The following is a 19,196-nucleotide window of genomic DNA, read 5'->3' on the forward strand; positions in this document are numbered from 1 at the left end:
AATCCCTCCACCTCAGCCTCCAGACTAGTAATTATTAAATTTTTTGTAGAGACAGGATCTCATTACATTGTCCAGGTTGGTTCTGAGCTCCTGGCCCCAAGCCATCCTCCTGATTAGGTGGGATTACAGGCACCAGCCACAGTCCCCTGCCCGGCTGGTTCTTAAATAGGCTTTCGGTTAGTCCTCCTGTTTTTATCTCCATCTTTATCCCCACTTTGAAAGTGCCTAATGCTACAAGTTCCTGAGCTTTTTGGAGGTTATGTTGTGTATCTCAGCCTTTCTCAAGCCTACTGTTAGTAACCACTTATCCATCAGCTTTTCAGCTTCTAAAATGTTGTTACTATTACCTTCGCTCTGATTTTGTGGGTTTATGCCACTCCCCATCCCCCATTGTTTTAGCAAGGTTTTGGAAAGAGAGAGATAGCTGAGGAAGAGCTAATGCATACCTTCAGCCTTCAGTCGTTCACTGAAAGTTTGAAAGGTGGGATTCCCATGCTGTATCAGGCTATAGGCCCAGTAGTCATGGAATGACCAATCTGGAAAAACCTTTAGAGATGAGCAGCTAGTCATGTACTTCATCTTTCAGGTGAAGAAAATGAGACTCACAAGACTCAGTAAATTGTTTAATGTCATATAATTAATAAGTAGCCAAGTTAGGTCCTTAATCCTGTGTCCTGCCTTCTTGACTAGTTGCTCAGACTTAATTTAGGCTGATTAGTTTAAAATTTGGTATTGAGGAGAGCATGGGGACCCTTGTTCAGATTTGGCCTCTGCCACTTTTTAGTTACAGAAATGGATTTGCTTAAGCCCAATTTTCTGGAGGTGCTAGCTTTTAGAGAAAGGTGCATGTGTACCTACCTGTGTAGCCTCTAGGAGCTCACTATATTTGGAAGAGTGTGCGTATACATCTAACTAATTTATTAATTATGTAAAAGAACGGCCAGGGGTGGTGGCTCACACTTGTAATCCCAGCACTTTGGGAGGCTGAGGCGGGCAGATCTTCTGAGGTCAGGGGTTGGAGATCAGCCTGTCTCTACTAAAAAACAAAATTACTGGCATGGTGGTGTGTCCTGTAACCACTACTAGGAGGCTGAGGCAGGAGAATTACCTGAACTGGGACTGTACTATAGTCTGGGCGACAGAGTGAGACTCCATCAAAAAAAAAAAAAAAAAAAGAAAAGAACACAGGATTGGGTTTCTTAGACTGGTCTAAAAGACCGTGAATTGGACAGCTGGTTGCATCACCCACTAAACAGGAAATATGTGAGTTCCAGATGTTACCTGACAGATGTGTGCTCTGCAGCGCATTCAGCTGGGCTAAAAGGAAGGCAATGTGAACAAAAGTGCTTTCAGTTTGTCCTAGATGCAGTTTGGAACAGTCCAGACTGGATAGGCTCTCAAACCTAGTCTCTCTAAAACTGGTCACGTAAGAAGTTCAGCCGTTTTAGAAATACTAGGTACATGAGTTGGATCACATGTGGTGCCTGGAAGATGTTAAGCAGGAGGCAAAACATCAATAAAAATAATGGCCGTATATACAAACCTAAAACTATCTGACAAAGTAAATGTATTGAGAAAGAGAGTGAACAAATCTGCCTTGAGAAAACAGGAGTAACAGGGTTTCTCTTAAATTTACATTGAAAAGCCTGGTAAGCAGCTTTCCTGGGTTAGTGCCTTGGAAGAGGACTTAGAAGTGGCCTGCGGGGCCAGTGCGGTGACTCATGTCTGTAATCCCAGCACTTTGGGAGGCCAAGGTGGACGACGGACCACTTGAGGTCAGGAGTTCGAGACCAGTCTGGCTAATGTGGCAAAACCCCGTCCCTACTAAAAATAGAAAGATTAGCTGAGCATCGTGATGGCAGGCGCCTGTAATCCCAGCTACCTGGGAGGCCGAGGCAGGAGAATCAGTTGAACCTCGGAGGCAGAGGTTGCAGTGAGCCAAGATTGTGCCACTGCACTCCAGCCTGGGTGACAGAGCGAGACTCCATCTCAAGCAAAACAAAACAAAACAAAACAAAACAGAAAAGTCCTGTGGGTGGGGGTTGGGGGTAGTGGACAGTTCACTGCTTGTATTCTGTGTAGTTATTTGTGAATGTCTGACTCCTGAGCACCACAGTCAGCTGGTGATGTGGGCCAAGGTACAGCCTGTCTCTTCAAGGAACAGTTACCTTCTTTACGGTGTAGGAGTTGTAAAATTACTTTAATTTCATGTGAAGAAGAGATAAGGAAGAGTGACAGCTTCTAAAACTCTGCAGTCCTTATTGTGTATGTGTGCCTGTATTTAAGGTGTCTCTATTTAAAAAGTGCTGATAGTAATGAAAGTCATCTATTAATAAAAGTAATCATAAGGTTAATTCTCATTTAATTAGAAATGTGTAATCTCTTCCCTTCCTACATTGTGCCCCACCATCAGACAGGTGATGCTCTCTGATTTGTATAGGGGTTCAGAAATTATGTGTAAGATAGGGAGAATTGAAATGCTGGAGCAGCCAGAGAGTTGAAGACAAAACAACCTGGCTTTCAACATGCACAAAAAATAGAAGTGTGAGTTCGTAGCAGTACTGTGCTGTTGGGCAGTCTATTTCACAAGTGTTTATAACAGGAAAGATACAGTGCCATCTTTTAGTGTGGGAAATAAACTGATTATAGCATGGATGACACTCAGTTGATGACCATGGTCACCAATAGTATCAATTTTAGGATATCCCAGAATGCCAGTATGCAAAGGATAGCATATTAACTTAGATGTATGCATTCGCAGAGGAAGGAATTTCATCACTCTTGCTGCAGATAATCTACAGATAATGTGAAATAGACCTTATAGGATTGCTGTTGATATGGTAAGTTGAGGCAGTCCATGTGATACTGAAACAGGAGAGGTTCCCTTGTCCCCTCCCTGGCTCGCTGCTTCTTCCTCTTTTTTTTTTTTTTTTTTTGAGACGGAGTCTTGCTCAGCCACCCAGGCTGGAGTGCAGTGGTGCAGTCTAGGCTCACTGCAACCACAGTCTCCAGGGTTCAAGCGATTGTGCCGTCTCAGCCTCCTGGGTAGCTGGGATTACAGGCACCCGCCACCATGCCTGGCTAATTTTTGTGTTTTAGTAGAGACAGGGTTTCACCATGTTGGCCCAGCTGGTCTTGAACTCTTGACCTCAGCTGATGCACCCGCCTCGGCCTCCCAAAGTGCTGGGATTACAGGTGTGAGCCACTGCACCCTGTCCACAATATAGTTTTGAATGCTTGAAATGTATTGCCTGCAGCCTCTGTTTTAAAAACCCCGAGAGGTTGTTAGAACCATTAAAAAAAAGGTTTTTTTTTTTAAGTTAAACTTTAAATTTGAGGTAATTATAGATTTATTTGCAATTGTAAGAAATAATACAGAGAGATCCCCTGTGCACTCTACTCAGCTTCCCTTATTGGTGACATCTTGCAGAACTATATGGATATTATCAGAAACTCAGGCCTGTAATCCCAGCACTTTGGGAGGCTGAGGTGGGTGGATTGCCTGCGGTCAGGAGTTCGAGACCAGCCTGGCCAACATGGTGAAACCCCATCTCTATTAAAAATACAAAAGAATTAGCTGGATATGGTGGCGGGCACCTGTAATCCCAGCTACTCGGGAGGCTGAGGAAGGAGAATCGCTTGAACTTGGGAGGTGGATGTTGCAGTGAGTCAAGATTGTACCATTGCACTTCAGCCTGGGCAACAAGAGTGAAACTCTGTCTCAAAAAAAAAAAATCAGAACAAGGAACTTGATATAGTCAAAGTATCAAAGAATTCCATCACCATAAGAATTCTTGGGGTTGCCCTTTTATAGCCACACCCATCTACCTTCCTCTCCCCACAACCACCCAACTCTCCCCCTTCCCCATCATTCTTTGTTTCTCTAATTTTATCGTTTCAAGAATATTATATAAGGCCGGGTGCGGTGGCTCACGCTTGTAATCCCAGCACTCTGGGAGGCCGAGGCGGGCGGATCATGAGGTCAGGAGATCGAGACCACGGTGAAACCCTGTCTCTACTAAAAATACAAAAAAATTAGCCGGGCGTGGTGGCGGGCGCCTGTAGTCCCAGCTACTCGAAGAGGCTGAGGCGGGAGAATGGCGTGAACCCGGGAGGCGGAGCTTGCAGTGAGCCGAGACTGCGCCACTGCACTCCAGCCTGGGTGACAGAGCGAGACTCCGTCTCAAAAAATAAATAAATAAATAAATAAAAAATAAAAAGAATATTATATAAATGGAATCATACAATATGTAACCTGTTGTGATTGGCTTTTCTCATTCCTGTACAGGTCTACTGGTGATGAATTCTCTCTGTTTTGCCTGAAAATGTTTTTAGTTTGCCTTCATTTTTGAAGGACATTTTTTCTGTTCATAAAATTCTGGGTTTGACAGATTTTTATTTATTTATTATTTTTTTTTAGTACTTGTGTTGTTCCATGTTTTCTAGCCTTCATTGTTTCTGATGAGAAGGCAGTAGTAATTTCAGTTTCTTCCCCTTGAATAGAATGTGCATCCTTTCTTTCTAACTCTTTTCAAGGTTCTCTCTTATCATTGGTTTCCAGAAGTTTGTCTGTGATGTACTTGTGTATTATTTTATTGGCATTTATACTGCTTGGAGTCCATTGAGCTTTTTGAATCTGTAAATTTTTGTCTTTTACCAAATTTGGGAAAATTTTGATTATTACTTCTTCAAATATTGTTTTCTGCCTCATTCTTCCTATTTTCCTTCTGGAACTCCAATTATATTATGTTAGACTTGTTGCCCTACACACCTCTGAGGTCCTCTCTCCTACTGCCCTTTTCTTTTTTAATGTATACATTTTATTTTGTAGAGATGGGGTCTTGCTGTGTTACCTAGGCTGGTCTTGAACGCCTGGCCTCAAGCAGTCCTCTCAACCTTGGCCTCCCAAAGTGCTTGAGGTTACAAGTGTGAGCTACCATGCCCAGCCAGCTCTTTCTTTCTCTAATCCTTTTTTCTCTCTGTATTTCTGATTGGATAATTTTTGTTGTTCTTTTTTCAAGGTCAGTAACTCTTCTGTCATTTCCAATCTGCTTTTAAGCCAGCCCACTGCATTGTAATGTCTGTTTCTCTGTTCAGATTTTTTTTTTTTTTGAGACAGAGTCTCGCTCTGTTGCCCAGACTGGAGTGCAGTGGCACAATCTTGGCTCACTGCAATCTCCGCCTCAACCTCAAGAGATTCTTCTGCCTCAGCCTCCCCAGTAACTGGGACTACAGGTGCACGCCACCAGGCCCGCCTGATTTTTATATTTTTAGTAGAGACGGGGTTTCACCATATTGGCCAGGCTTGTCTCGAACTCCTGACCTCGTGATCCTCCCACCTCGGCCTCCCAAAGTGCTGGGATTACAGGAGTGAGCCACCACGTCTGGCCTGAGATCTATTTTTTCATTCATTATGATCATAGCTGCTTTAAAATTCCTGTTTGCTAATTCCAGTATTTGAGTAAACTCAGGGTTGGTTTCTGTTGATTGACTCTTCTCTTGAGAATGGGTCATATTTTCCTGTTTCTTTATGTGCTGAGCAATTCTGGATTCTAAAGAACTAGATTCTGTTACCTCCCTCCAGAGAGCATTCTTTTTTTATTTTATTATTATTATTGTTATTATTTTTAAGTTAACTGTTTCCCTGTAGTCAGTGGCAACTTAAATTTCAGTTCAGTTCTTTTACCCTAACTTGGCTGCTTGGGGTCTGCTCCGTGCATGCGTGGTTCAGGGATCAGCCAGGTTTGTAGGCAGAGTTTGTACACAGATTTTTGGGTCTTCCCTTCTGTGGTTCTCTCTGGAATTTCCCTCTTTCACTTCCCAGCTGTTGTGGTTTGCCTTAAAATTTGCCCTCTGGTTTCTTAAGCTAGTAAGATTATGAGTTTTTGAGTTTTACCCACCTCTTATGACAGACAGGTACTTGCCTGACTGGAAGCCATAAAAAAGGGAAACTCACCCAGTATCATTACCTTTGAAATGCTGACCTTTTTCCCTACTTGAGAATCTTCTTGCTTTTTAATTCTCCAGACAAGCTCATACTTGTCTGCAGGAAAGTTGGTCTGAAGGGAGCTACTCTGCCATGACTGGAAGCAGAATCTGTATGAACTAGACATAAAATATTCTGTTGATAAAATCAATTTTTTCCCATTATAGTTTCACAGATCTTTATATTATCGTCCCTATCACCTTCAAGAGGCCAGATATAAAAATGTCTTTAAACTGGGTATGGTGGAGCATGCCTGCAAGGGAGGCTGAAGTCAGAGGATTGCATGAGCCCAGGAATTTGAGAGCAGCCTGGGCAACCTAGCTAGACCCTGACTCTACGAAAAAAGTTTAAACAATTAGCTGGGCGTGGTGGTCCCAGCTACTCTGGAGGCTGAGGTGCGAGGATAGCCTGAGCTCAGGAGGTTGAGGCTGCAGTGAGCCGTGATTGCGCCACTGCACCCCAGCCTGGGCAACAGAGTGAGACCTTATCTCAAAACAACAACAACAAATGTCGGTTTATTTCTGGCTTGGTCAAAGCAGAACAGATAAAAAACCTATTAGAAGTTCTTGTAAGGCATATATGCTTTAAAAAAAATCTGTTATGATTGATTTGAACTGTACTTCCTTGGAAGCAGATTCACAAAGATAGACTCACACGTAGTTGACTGATTTTGAAATTGTTCTTGGAAATGGGCTTTAGATCTTATATCCAGATCTGCTGATGTTTGTATGGTCTATATGTGTTGGACAAATAATTAGTTGTTGTTTCTAGGACAATAGGACAGTTATGGTGGTGATGTCATATTCCTAGTATTGTTTGAATTTCCAAGGGTCTAAATAATTGAGAATTTAAGGTACCTGTGATACACAGGTTTCAGGAGGTGGGCCTATGTAGGTGTTTCTGAGGATTAAGTTTTCCTACTGTGTCTTCTTTTTTTTTTTTTTGAGATGGAGTCTTGCTGTGTCACCCAAGCTGGAGTGTAGTGGTGTGATCTCAGCTCACTGCAACCTCCATCCCCCGGGTTCAAGTGATTCTCCTGCCTCAGCCTCCCGATTGGCTGGGATTACAGGTGTCCGCCACTACGCCCGGCTAATTTTTGTGTTTTTTAGTAGAGATGGGGTTTCACCATGTTGGCCAGGCTGGTTTGTAACTCCTGACCTCAAGTGATCCGCCCACCTTAGCCTCCCAAAGTGCTGGGATTACAGGTATGAGCCACCGTGCCCAGCCCCTTACTGTTTATTCTTAAAGCTCAGCCCTAAGTAAATGATGAGTGAATCATTTCAGTAAAAAAAATCTTAGGTTTGTGAATCCCCTTCTCTTACCTTTTCTGGCATTCTTTGTAGAGCGGCTGAAATGAATGTGATTTGTTTTGGGGGGCCCTTATACTTCTTTATACATCTCCTTTCCCCTTATGGAGAAAATACTTTGCTCTTGCTACTGGTCCAGTCTAATTCACAGAAGGACGTTTGTCTAACTTTGGCACCCCGTATAGTCCTTTATTCAGAACCGGACTCTTTAACAAGACTTCTTCCCTTAGCTAATTTAAAGAAGGGGCAAATGTGGAGAGGTGGTGGTGGGGACAGAGGCTCTAACAATCACTTCTCCAGTGATTCATAGCCTTCCCCCCCCCCCTTTTTTTTTTTTGAGACGGAGTCTCGCTCTGTCACCCAGGCTGGAGTGCAGTGGCGCGATCTCGGCTCACTGCAAGCTCCGCCTCCCGGGTTCACGCCATTCTCCTGCCTCAGCCTCTCCGAGTAGCTGGGACTACAGGCGCCCACCACCACGCCCGGCTAATTTTTTGTATTTTTAGTAGAGACGGGGTTTCACCGTAGTCTCGATCTCCTGACCTCGTGATCCGCCCGCCTCGGCCTCCCAAAGTGCTGGGATTACAAGCGTGAGCCACTGCGCCCGGCCTTGTCTCCCTATTGACCACACTTCAGATCAGCTGGTCATGCTCACCTTTGGCCCCATTCTTCATCTCACTTTTTAAAAGTTCTCCCCTTAATCACTCAGCTTTCCTATCTTCTCACACGTGCATGTCATGTCTTAGGGAGCTCCTTACAGCCATTTTAGATGAGATCAGGCGCATTTAGGGTGGTTATGGCCATAGACGCCTAGAGCCATTTTAGGAAGGCGTCTTTCCTTTACAGAGGACAGTGGTAGTTGTCCTGATTCCTCTCTCTGTTGTGATATTTCGTGGTTTTTACTGAGGGGATTTTCTGGCTAGTTAGGAAGAAACGAGCAAACTGATAACTGAAAGTGAAGAAGCTTAGGAGGAAGAAACAGTTATCTTCTTTCAGACATGAATGCAGTTTAAAAATACATCCCAAGAATTTCATACTGTAGATGAGATCATTATGTCAGCTGCTTGCTGCTTAATTACTTTGTACAGTAAGTGCAGGCTTACCATGGGTGGGCTCTGCAGGTGTTACAGAAAGCTCTGAGCCTAGCTCTACATAAGCTGTAGGCCTTTGTTGCTGCAGCTATTACCAGCTGCCTGCTGATTTTTGCCAATCTTCTTTAGTGAAGATTACCAAATGTATTTTGAGGGATGAAATTTGCTCAAAAAGAAAGTTTCAGAAGAATTTGTTTGGAAGAAGGATCAGGAAATAAGAGGAATGAAATTGTGGCACTTGCTTTTAATAAAAGAAAGAAGGTTGGGTCCTATCAGAATTTGAAAATTGTGAATAAGTGAGCTGCTGCTTCTGATGATGGACAAAACCTCAGAGAAAATAGAGGAGAGATTGTAGTTATAAAAGCAATAACTTTCTGACTGGAATTATTATTAGTTTCTGGAACAGGTGCCTTAGAGTTATTATAAACTTGTCTCTTTTAGAAACTTTTGAGGTGCCTTTGGGATTGATTTAGGGTAAAGGACTTTCTGACTTAGGTGCATCTCATCCTGTGATGGTGAAGAATGTATTTTCCTTAATAATCACAAGTCCCTTTAGGTTCCAGACCAACTTAGAAAAACTATATTTGTAACAGAATTTATTCTATCAACTAGCACACGCAAACAGGACCCTGTGCAAGTGTACTCTGAATGGTTAGGTCACGTAGGTCAAAGATCTGGAGCCTCCCAGATAATAGCCTTCCTGTGAAATGGTTATTGTATATGTATGTTCTTTTTCCTGTATATTTGACATTGAGATCATTGAGGGTATGTGCTTTGTCTGGTTCATCTCTATTCGTCATAATATCTAAGTCCCTTGATTACTCAGTAAAAGGTATAGAATTCACTTGAATTGTCCTTGATTATGTTTCCCCGACACCTAAAATTTATTTGTTTGAACTGTTTATATGCATTTAATTTGTCCCACACTCCCTAATTCCTTAGGAAAAGCAATATTTGGGATAGTATACTTTTAGATAAAGCACTAGTGACTTTACAGTAATTTGGTATCAGTTGAGCTCTTCATTCTACTATACTGTATTATGTTTTTCAAACTGAATTGTGATCATTAGTAGGCCTGCAGTCAGCATTTTTTGTTTTAATGATATAGAGTAGGAAATATGAGAGGACATTATATATACAGTAAAGGTAAGTATTGTTTTGTGAAATTTTTGCTTTAGGTAAATTTATATATACACATACATGTATACGTTTATTGCTTCATAATGTAAAATGTAATTTGTACTGGAATAATGGTCAAAAAAGTTTGAATAAGACTGCTTTATTGTAATACTCTGTTATTTCATTTATCATATAGCATTATGCCAGTACATACAGGCTTCTAAAGCCAGGGATGGTGCCAGCCCTTTCATTTCAAGTACGACTGAAGGTAAAAACAAAACAAAATTGAGAACACCCAAAGCTTTCTAATGGTTCTTACATATGTCTCTCCAGTGGCATTTCGTAACCTTTGACCTTCTAACTTTCTTGTGCCTTTTTTGACCACTAGATTTTTCAGATTTGTATCCCTCTAGGTGGTGGGTTCTTTGGTTCTTTCTCTCTTCACTTTAATCTTCTTATTTCAATATACTTTAGTGTTTTTAGGAGGGGGAATGGGAAAACAAAGGACAATTCCGGAAATTTCAAGTAATTCTGAATTGACAGAATATCTCATTAGATTTACCCTGAAATCTGCTTTGTTAATGTTCTTATATCTTTTCATTTCTTTGTATTTTTCCCAGAGATCATTGAAATGCGTAGTTTATTCTGAATTTTAAGTAAAATATGCTTCTGTGATGTTTTTAGTTGACTTTAAGCAAATTAAATGTGGCTTTCAGGGAAAAAAAAAGATAGATACAATCCTTGTCATTCCTTGTGCTTTCTCACCCTCTCCCAAGAAAATTAACCACTGGGTTTTAGTAATAATTTCATTTTGAAGAAGAACTGAAGCTAGTGATGTCTAACATTAACCATGCTGTACTTTTTCAGCTTCTTTACTGACCTAATAACTTTGATGCCTTTCCTATTCTTATTCTTAGATGGTTGGCATACTAACCCCCTTGCCTTCATTTCTGTACGTTGCTGGACTACCAAGCTCAGACATTTATAACCCTGTGACTTAAAGGGATTTTGTAGAGATGATTTGCTTCATTCTTTTTCTTACAGGAGAAAATTTTGAGCAGACACCATTGAGACGAACATTCAAATCTAAGGTCCTTGCACGATATCCTGAGAACGTAGAATGGAATCCCTTTGACCAAGATGCAGTAGGAATGGTTGGTATTTGTTAGCCACAAGTATGAGATAATTTACAGAGTAATTTATAATAGGATTGTGAGTTCAGGCTGTGGTAGCAGTGGTCCCACCAAATACCAATAACTTTTGAAGAAAGGATTATAATGCATATTGTTTATTATTCTGCATTTTGGTCAAAATACCAAATATTCAGAATATATTAAATATGCTAAAAGTTATAATGTGTTTCTGTTGTGTCAGAGAAATACATAGTATTGTGTCAGTGAACTTATTTTGTGGTCCTCATCTGTTGATTATTTATTGCATTGAGATTATATGATGAGTTAATTTTAAACATCACTAGTTTAAAATTGTTTTCTCTCATTCTGTACTGTATATATCTGAGTAATATGACAGAAGTGGGTATTTTTGTTTCATCATAATTTTATTTTCATTTTGTTGTTTCATCATAATTTTAGATAGGACAGCATTTAAAAATCTCATGTGGAAGAATATACCACTATAAGTAAGCTAACCTTTATTGAATATTCACCTTGTGCTAGGCACTCTAATAAGCATTTTATGTGAATTAACTTATTTAATCCTCACAATACTCTTTACATGGGTAGTATTAAATAAACACACACGTACATATTTTACAGATGAAGAAATTAAGATCCAAAGAGGTTAGGTAATGTATTCAAGCTCGCATGGCCAATAAGTAGTTGAGTTGGAGTTTGAGCACTGTAGTCTGGTTCCAGACCTCTGCTCTTAACCTTATCTTTGTACTGCCTCTATTGCATTTGTTATTGAGACAGGGTCTCACTCTGTCGCCCAGGCTGTTGGAGAGCAGTGGTGTGATCTTGCCTCACTGCAGCCTCATCCTCCTGAGCTCAAGTGATCCTCCCACCTCAGCCACCCGAGTAGCTGGGACTACTGGTGCACGACACTATGCCTGGCTACTTTTTTGTATATATTTTTTTATAGAAACAGGGTTTTGCTATATTGTCCAGGCTGTTCTCAAATTCCTGGGCTCAAACAGTCCGCCCACCTTGACCTCCCAAAGTGCTGCGACTATAGGCATGAGCCACTGCACCTGGCCTTCTATTATATTTTTAATAGCATTCTGTAGTTTTTAGAGAATGGTCTTGTTTGATGCACACCAAAACCCTGTGAAGTAGGGAGAGAAAACTATATTATTATTTCACAGATGAAGAAGCTGTCTTTGAGAGCCTCAAGTTTTTTGACTCCTAGTCTGGCATTTATTTCATTTTAACATGCTATATTCTAGAAATACCTAGCCTTTGAGAAGTCAAGTTTAAGGCTGATAGATATAATATAATATAGGTCCTTGTATTTGTTAACCCAGGATATCATATTTTATTTGTATAGCCAGGTTCATGTAAAACTGGAAAATGGGAACTGATTGATTCAGGTCAGTTCGATTAACTATCCAAGTTTCTTTATATAACCCGTCTGAATTAGAGTGAAAACAGTACATCTTTATCCTGATTATGTCATCTCCTTGGTTTATATGAAATGAACATACTTTTTCATGTGAAAAGAAGTTTTACCAATGACAGAATTTTGTGAGGTGATAGTTCAATACTATTTACAAGTTTGTTTTATTTTTAGGTATAAAGTTGCATCTATCTGGTTTTTAGATATATTTCCAGCATCGTCTCCTAATATACATATCTTACTCTCTGTCATGCTGTCATGCTTAACCACCTACCATTTCCTAAATTTTCCAAGTTTTCTTTTATCTCCATGTGTTTGTGCATTTTCTTCTTGTCCCCAAAATACCCTTCTATCCCTTGTGTACTTGATGAACTCTAACATTACCTTTTTTTGGTGACAGAGTCTTGTTCTGTTGCTCAGGCTGGAGTGCAGTGCATGATCTTGGCTCACTGCAGCCTCTGTCTCCTGGGTCAAGTGATTCTTATGCCTCGGCCTCCCCAGTGGCTGGGATTATAGGCGTGCACCAGCATACCTGGTTAATTTTTGTGTTTTTAGTAGAGACAGGGTTTCGCCATGTTGCCCAGGCTGGTCTTGAACTGCTGGCCTCAAGCGATCCACCTGCCTTGGCCTCCCAAAGTGCTGGGATTACAGGTGTGAGCCACTGCACCTGGCCCATTTTTGTAGCTTTTTCTGATATTCCCAGGCTGAGTTGTCTGTTTTGTGTTCCTGTAGTACTTTGCGTATACTTTTGTATATTCCTGATGACTGCATTATGATTTTATTTACTTGCATGTCTTGCATTAGAAAGAGAGAGCTTTAAGCCAGATACACGCTCAGCTTAGTAGGTGCTCTATAAATAAATAAATAGTGATGGTGTTCTGAAAGAGGATCGCCAGTGAGTGTTCTCACTGCTTGTTGCCTTATTGTCTTTTGCAGCTATGTATGCCCAAAGGGCTGGCATTCAAGACCCAGGCTGATCCCAGGGAGCCCCAATTCCATGCCTTTATTATCACAAGGGAGGATGGCTCTCGGACATTTGGGTTTGCCCTCACATTTTATGAAGAGGTGACTAGCAAGCAGATCTGCAGTGCAATGCAGACCCTCTACCACATGCACAATGCTGAGTATGATGTCCTACATGCTCCGCCTGCTGATGGCAGAGACCAGAGCAGCATGGAGGATGGTGAAGACACTCCTGTGACCAAACTGCAGCGCTTCAACTCCTATGACATTAGCCGGGACACTCTCTACGTCTCTAAGTGCATCTGCCTCATCACACCCATGTCTTTCATGAAGGCATGTCGGAGCGTGCTGGAGCAACTCTACCAGGCAGTCACTTCACCTCAGCCCCCTCCACTGCCCCTTGAGAGCTACATATACAACGTACTCTACGAGGTGCCACTCCCACCTCCTGGCCGGTCCTTGAAGTTTTCTGGGGTCTATGGGCCAATAATCTGCCAGAGACCAAGTACCAATGAGCTTCCCCTATTTGACTTTCCTGTCAAAGAGGTTTTTGAACTGCTCGGGGTGGAGAATGTGTTTCAGCTTTTTACTTGTGCCCTTCTGGAGTTTCAAATCCTGCTCTACTCACAGCGTAAGTCAGTGCTTACTAGAGCCTTCTGCCTGCCTCAGGCTTCCTTGCTTTCCATGTTCAGATACAGTGGGGCTGACTGTAAAGGTTAAGAGCTATTACAGGCCGGGCGCGGTGGCTTACACCTGTAATCCCAGCACTTTGGGAGGCCGAAGCGGGCGGATCACGAGGTCAGGAGATCGAGACCATCCTGGTTAACACGGTGAAACCCCGTCTCTACTAAAAATACAAAAAATTAGCCGGGCGAGGTGGCGGGCGCCTGTAGTCTCAGCTACTCGGGAGGCTGAGGCAGGAGAATGGCGTGAACCCCAGGGGGCAGAGCCTGCAGTGAGCCGAGATCGCGCCATTGCACCTCCAGCCTGGGTGACAGTGAGACTCCGTCTCAAAAAAAAAAAAAAAGAGCTATTACAGTTTGAGCAAAACCCAGATCTTTTGCAGGTAGGTGGTGGATGGCAAATTGATAGACATGAGAGGGCCAGTATTTCTGATTAACTATCTTCCTGGCCTTTTGCTGGGCATTCCAGTCTTGTAGGGGAACACTGCTTCCTATGTCCCTTCTGATTGAAGTGAAAAGAGGGGTGGGTAGGAGGTGATGGTCACAGGAAGCTGACTTTCCATCAATTCTGTTCTGTCATTCTGCAGAGTTATTTCTGCCTCTTCCTCAGCCTAGTAAAATTGAAGATTCACAAAGGATAATCCTTTATATATTGAGAAAATGTGGATGTGTTGCTTCTTTTTGTTGTTTGCTTAACTGAATTGTTTTTATAAATGCAAGGTTGAGTGTAAGCAGCATATTTGGACAAAATAGTAAAGTGGATTAGAAAGAAACAGATGCTTACTTAATGAGCCAGGCTAGTAACATGAAATTCATTCATTCAGTACATATTTACTGAGAGTGCACTATGTGCCAGGCGTTGTTTCAAGGGTAGTGGTGGACAAGACAGAAAAATTATTGCTATAGTGGAACTTAAATTTTAGTGGGAGAAGAGAGGTGATTAAATAAATACATAAAATATGTAGTTTGTGAGGTACTTAATAAGGGTTATAAAGAAAAATAAAACAGGGAAAGAGATAGTATTTGGGGAAGAGAAGTTCCAGTTTATAATAGGGTGGTTAGGTAGGCATCCCTGAGTGACCTGTTAATATCTGTAGGGAAAGTATTCCAGGCAAAGGGCACAGGAAGTATAAACGGTTTAAAACAAGAATGTGCTTCATGTATTCAAGAACCAGAAGCTGGGTGGATGAAATGGAGTGAATAAGCAGGAGTATAGCAGGAGATGGTGTTAGAGACTTAACTGGAGGCCAGATTGTATAGAATCTTGTAGGCCATTGTAAGGACTTTGGCTTTTACTCTTAGATGGCTCTTAGATAGCCATCAGAGTTGTCAATTTTTTTTTACTTTTTATTTTAAAATAATTTCTAGCTTACGGAAGAGTTGCAAGGAGTGTTCAAAGGACTCTTGTATACCCTATCCCAAATTCACCAATTGTTAACATTTTGCCACATTTACTTTATTATGATCTCTGTGTGTGAACATAACTGAACCATTGAGAGTTATAGTGACTCCTAAATTCTCCTGTGTTTATTACCTAAGAATAAAAACATTCTCTTAAATATCACTGATCAAATTCAGAAAACCTAACATTGAGACAATACTATATTAAAGTTTCTCTAGTACCCGATAATGTCTGTTATGATAATTTAAAAAAATTCCTTATTCAGGATCTAGTGCCGTATCATGCATTGCTTTTAGTTGTGAGTTTCTCAGCCTCTGTATTTCATGACATAGACATTTTTGAAGAGTACAAGCAAGTTATTTTATAGACTGTCCCTTAATTTGTTTTTGTCTGATGTTTTCATGATTAGATTCAGATTATAAATTTTTGCCTAAAATACCATAGAAGTGATGTTATGCTTCTCTCAGTGCATTATATTAGGAGGCACATACTGTCAGTTTTCATGATTACAGGAGGCAGGCATATGATGTCATTTTGTCTCATTTTTGGTGATACTAATCTGTTCACTTGGTTAAGATGGTGTCTGTGATTTCTTAACTGGAAAGTTATAATTTTTCCCTTGGTAATTAACATGTAAGTCGTGGGGAGATACTTTGAAACTAATTATTCTGTTCTTCTTTAAAGTTTTGCATAACCATTTTTTTTTTAGTTTTTATTTTTTGTATTTGCAGTTTATGGATGCCTAATAGTTTAGCATCTATTGATGATTCTGTTCTGAATCAGTTATTTCAAGGATGGTAGCAAAAAGGTGATTTTCTTTTTCCTTTCTTTTTCCTTTTGAGACAGGATCTCACTCTGCTGCCCAGGCTGGAGTTAAGTGGTGCCATCATGGCTCACTGTAGCCTCGTCCTCCCATGCTCAAGTGATCCTCCCACCTCAGCTTCCTGTGTAGCTGGAACTACAGGCACGCACCACCATGCCTGGCTAATTTTTTATTTTTTTTAGACATGGGGTCTCACTGCGTTGCCCAGGCTGGTCTCAAACTCCTGGGCTGAACCTTCTGCCTGGTTTCCCAAAGTGCTGGGATTATAGGCACCACTGTGCCCAGCCTTAAAATTTCTTTTTTTTAAAGAAATAGAGTCTTATTCTATCGCCAGGCTAGAGTGTAGTGGCACAATAATGGCTCACTGCAGTCTTGATATCCTGGACTCAAGTGATCTTCCCGTCTCAGCCGCCTGAGTAGCTGGGACTACAGGTGCCCACCACCATGCCTGGCTAATTAAAAAAAAATTTTTTTTTTTTTTGTAGAACTAGGGTCTTGCTTTATTGCCCAGGCTGGCAAAATAGTGGTTTTTAAACTTTATCTGTATTAATTGGCATTATACCATAATGAAGAATGTTTCTTTCTCCTTTGTTTATTATTGTGTGGATTCATAGATTTTTATTTTACTCAGGTTATAATTCACTATAATTATTTATTTTGATGCTCAAATTTCCCAGATTTGGTCCACGGGCAAAGGAATGGACCTCCACAATGGCAGGGCTTTTGCCTTTTGCTCATTGATGGATTCCAAGCACTAAAACTGTGGCTGGTATATAAGGGTGCTCAATAAATGTTGTTAAATGAATGAATAACTTAGGCTTTTAACAGGATCACTCTGGCCATTATATTAAGAGTATATCCCCAAAGGGAGAATGGAAGAAAGCAAAGAGTTCCGTTAAGAGGTAATTTGTAATAATCCAGGTGAGAGGTGATGTCGGTTAGAACTAAGGAGGTAACAGTGAAGTGGTGTGAAATGGTTGGGTTCTTGATATAGTTTGAAGGTAAAGTAATGGAAACTATGTTGAACTGAAGAGTGCATACCTCATATAAAGTGGATAGTCACTAATTAGCTCCAGTTAATTCCTTGTGGGTATACTGGCCTGATGTTACTAAATATTCCAATAATTCATGAGGACCCAGATTTTTTACATGAAATCTCTGATTTTTATTTATTTATTTATTTTTTATTTTATTTTTTTATTACTAATTTTTTTTGCACACAAAACAATAAACATTTTCTAAAAATACAAACAAAAAGATGCATATCAAACATATTAGGAAGGTTGCACATGGGAAGATGGGGAATAGAAATGGGGGGTGGGAATTAAAGAAAATAAATGAGAGAGGGACTTTGTATGGATCAATGATAATAACTCAATCCTCTATTTGACAAAGAAGAAGGAGAAGGAAGAGGAAGAAAAAGAAAGTGGGATAAAGGATCAGAAAGGGAGGAAAATAGAAAAAATTAGAGTATGACTCCAGGGTAGACCTGTTTTGTTGTCACTGGGTTGGTTGGTTGGTCTGTCTGTTGTATTTTTCATATGTTTCGCCATGTTGGCCAGGCTGGTGTTGAACTCCTAGCCTGAAGTGATCAACCCGCCTCGGCCTCCCAGAGTGCTGGGACCACAGGCGTGAGCCACCACGTCCAGCCCCCCACATTGCGTCTGGCCTCCGTGGTAGACCTCCCAGACGGGGCGGCCGGGCAGAGGTGCTCCTCACATCCCAGACGGGGCGGCCGGGCAGAGGCGCTCCTCACTTGCCGGACGGGGCAGCCGGGCAGAGGCTCTCCTCACTTCCCAGATGATGGGCGGCCAGGCAGAGGCGCCCCCCACTTCCCAGACGGGGCGGCCGGGCAGAGGTGCCCCCGGCTTCCCAGACGGGGCGGCCGGGCAGAGACACTCCTCACTTCCCAGACGGGGCGGCCAGGCAGAGGCGCTCCTCACATCCCACATGGGGCGGCCGGGCAGAGGCGCTCCTCACTTCCCTGACGGGGCGGCCGGGCAGAGGTGCTTCTCACTTCCCAGACGGGGCGGCTGGGCAGCGGTGCTCCTCACTTCTTCCTTGACGGGACGGCCGGGCAGAGGTGCTCCTCACTTCTTCCCTGACGGGGTGGCCGGGCAGAGGCGCTTCTCACTTCCAGACACTCCATCCGGACGGGCGGCAGGGCTTACTTTCCAGAGGGGCGCGGGCAGAGGCCCGCTTTCCAGACGGGGCGGCCGGCAGAGGCCCCGCTTCCAGACGGGTGGCCGGGCAGAGGCCCCTCCAGACGGGGCGGCCGGGCAGAGGCTCTCATCCCAGACGGGCGCCGGGCAGAGGCACTCTCATTCCAGACGGCGGCCTGGCAGGGGCCCTCAATCCCAAGAACCTTCACTTCCTAGACGGGGCGGCCGGGTAGAGGCGCTCCTCACTTCCCAGACGGGGTGGCCGGGCAGAGGCACCCCTCACTTCTGCCCAGACGGGGCGGCAGGGCAGAGGCGCCCCTCACTTCTTCCCAGACGGGGCGGCTGGGCAGAGGCGCCCCTCACTTCTTCCCAGATGGGGCGGCTGGGCAGAGGCGCTCCTCACTTCCCCGACGGGGTGGCCGGGCAGAGGTGCTCCTCACTTCCCTGACGGGGCGGCCGGGCAGAGGCGCTCCTCAACTCCCAGACGGGGCGGCCGGGTAGAGGCGCTTCTCACATCCCAGACGGGGCGGCCGGGCAGAGGCGCTCCTCACATCCCGGACGGGGCGGCCGGGCAGAGGCGCTTCTCACATCCCAGATGATGGGCGGCCAGGCAGAGACCCTCCCCACCTCCCTGACCGGCCCTGGCCGGGCAGAGGCTGCAATCCCAGCACCCTGGGAGGCCAAGGCAGGTGGCTGGGAGGCGGAGACTGCAGCGAGCCAAGACCACGCCACCGCACTCCAGCCTGGGCAACACCGAGCGTGGAGTGAGCGAGACCCCGTCTGCAGTTCCAGCACCTCGGGAGGCCAAGGCGGGCAGACCACTCGAGGTCAGGAGCTGGAAACCAGCCTGGGCAACATGGTGAAACCGCGCCTCCAGCCAAAGGAGAAAAACCAGGGAGGGGTGGTGGCGCGCGCCCGCAATCCCAGGCAGGCTGCAGGCCGAGGCAGGAGAATCACGGGAGCCGGAGGCAGGGAGTCTGCAGCGAGCAGAGTACACTCCAGTCGGGCAGCAGAGGGAAGAAAAGAAAAAGAGAGGAAGGAAGGAAGGAGCGAGGGAGGGAGGGAGGCAGGCAGGGAGGGAGGGAAGGA

At 43.4% G+C, this 19,196-nt stretch overlaps 1 protein-coding gene across 4 annotated transcripts in view; it reads left to right on the forward strand.

The window, feature by feature from the left end:
- Positions 1-9,682: 9,682 nt before the first annotated feature.
- DENND5A (DENN domain containing 5A) overlaps positions 9,683-19,196 on the forward strand; it is a 76,436-nt gene continuing 66,922 nt past the window's right edge. For 3 of the 4 annotated variants that reach the window (XM_032166649.3, XM_032166651.2, XM_058446200.1), the window contains exons 1-3: positions 9,697-9,768; positions 10,545-10,654; positions 13,011-13,668. In XM_032166649.3, coding sequence (XP_032022540.1) covers positions 10,652-10,654; positions 13,011-13,668 — 661 coding nt within the window. In that variant the 5' untranslated portion in view covers positions 9,697-9,768; positions 10,545-10,651. Of the gene's footprint in view, positions 9,769-10,544; positions 10,655-13,010; positions 13,669-19,196 lie in introns of all 4 variants that reach the window. The other variant, XM_058446199.1, reaches the window with a different exon arrangement.

The sequence above is a fragment of the Hylobates moloch genome, unplaced genomic scaffold (assembly GCF_009828535.3).
Source record: "Hylobates moloch isolate HMO894 unplaced genomic scaffold, HMol_V3 SCAFFOLD_11, whole genome shotgun sequence".
Lineage (NCBI taxonomy): Eukaryota > Metazoa > Chordata > Mammalia > Primates > Hylobatidae > Hylobates > Hylobates moloch.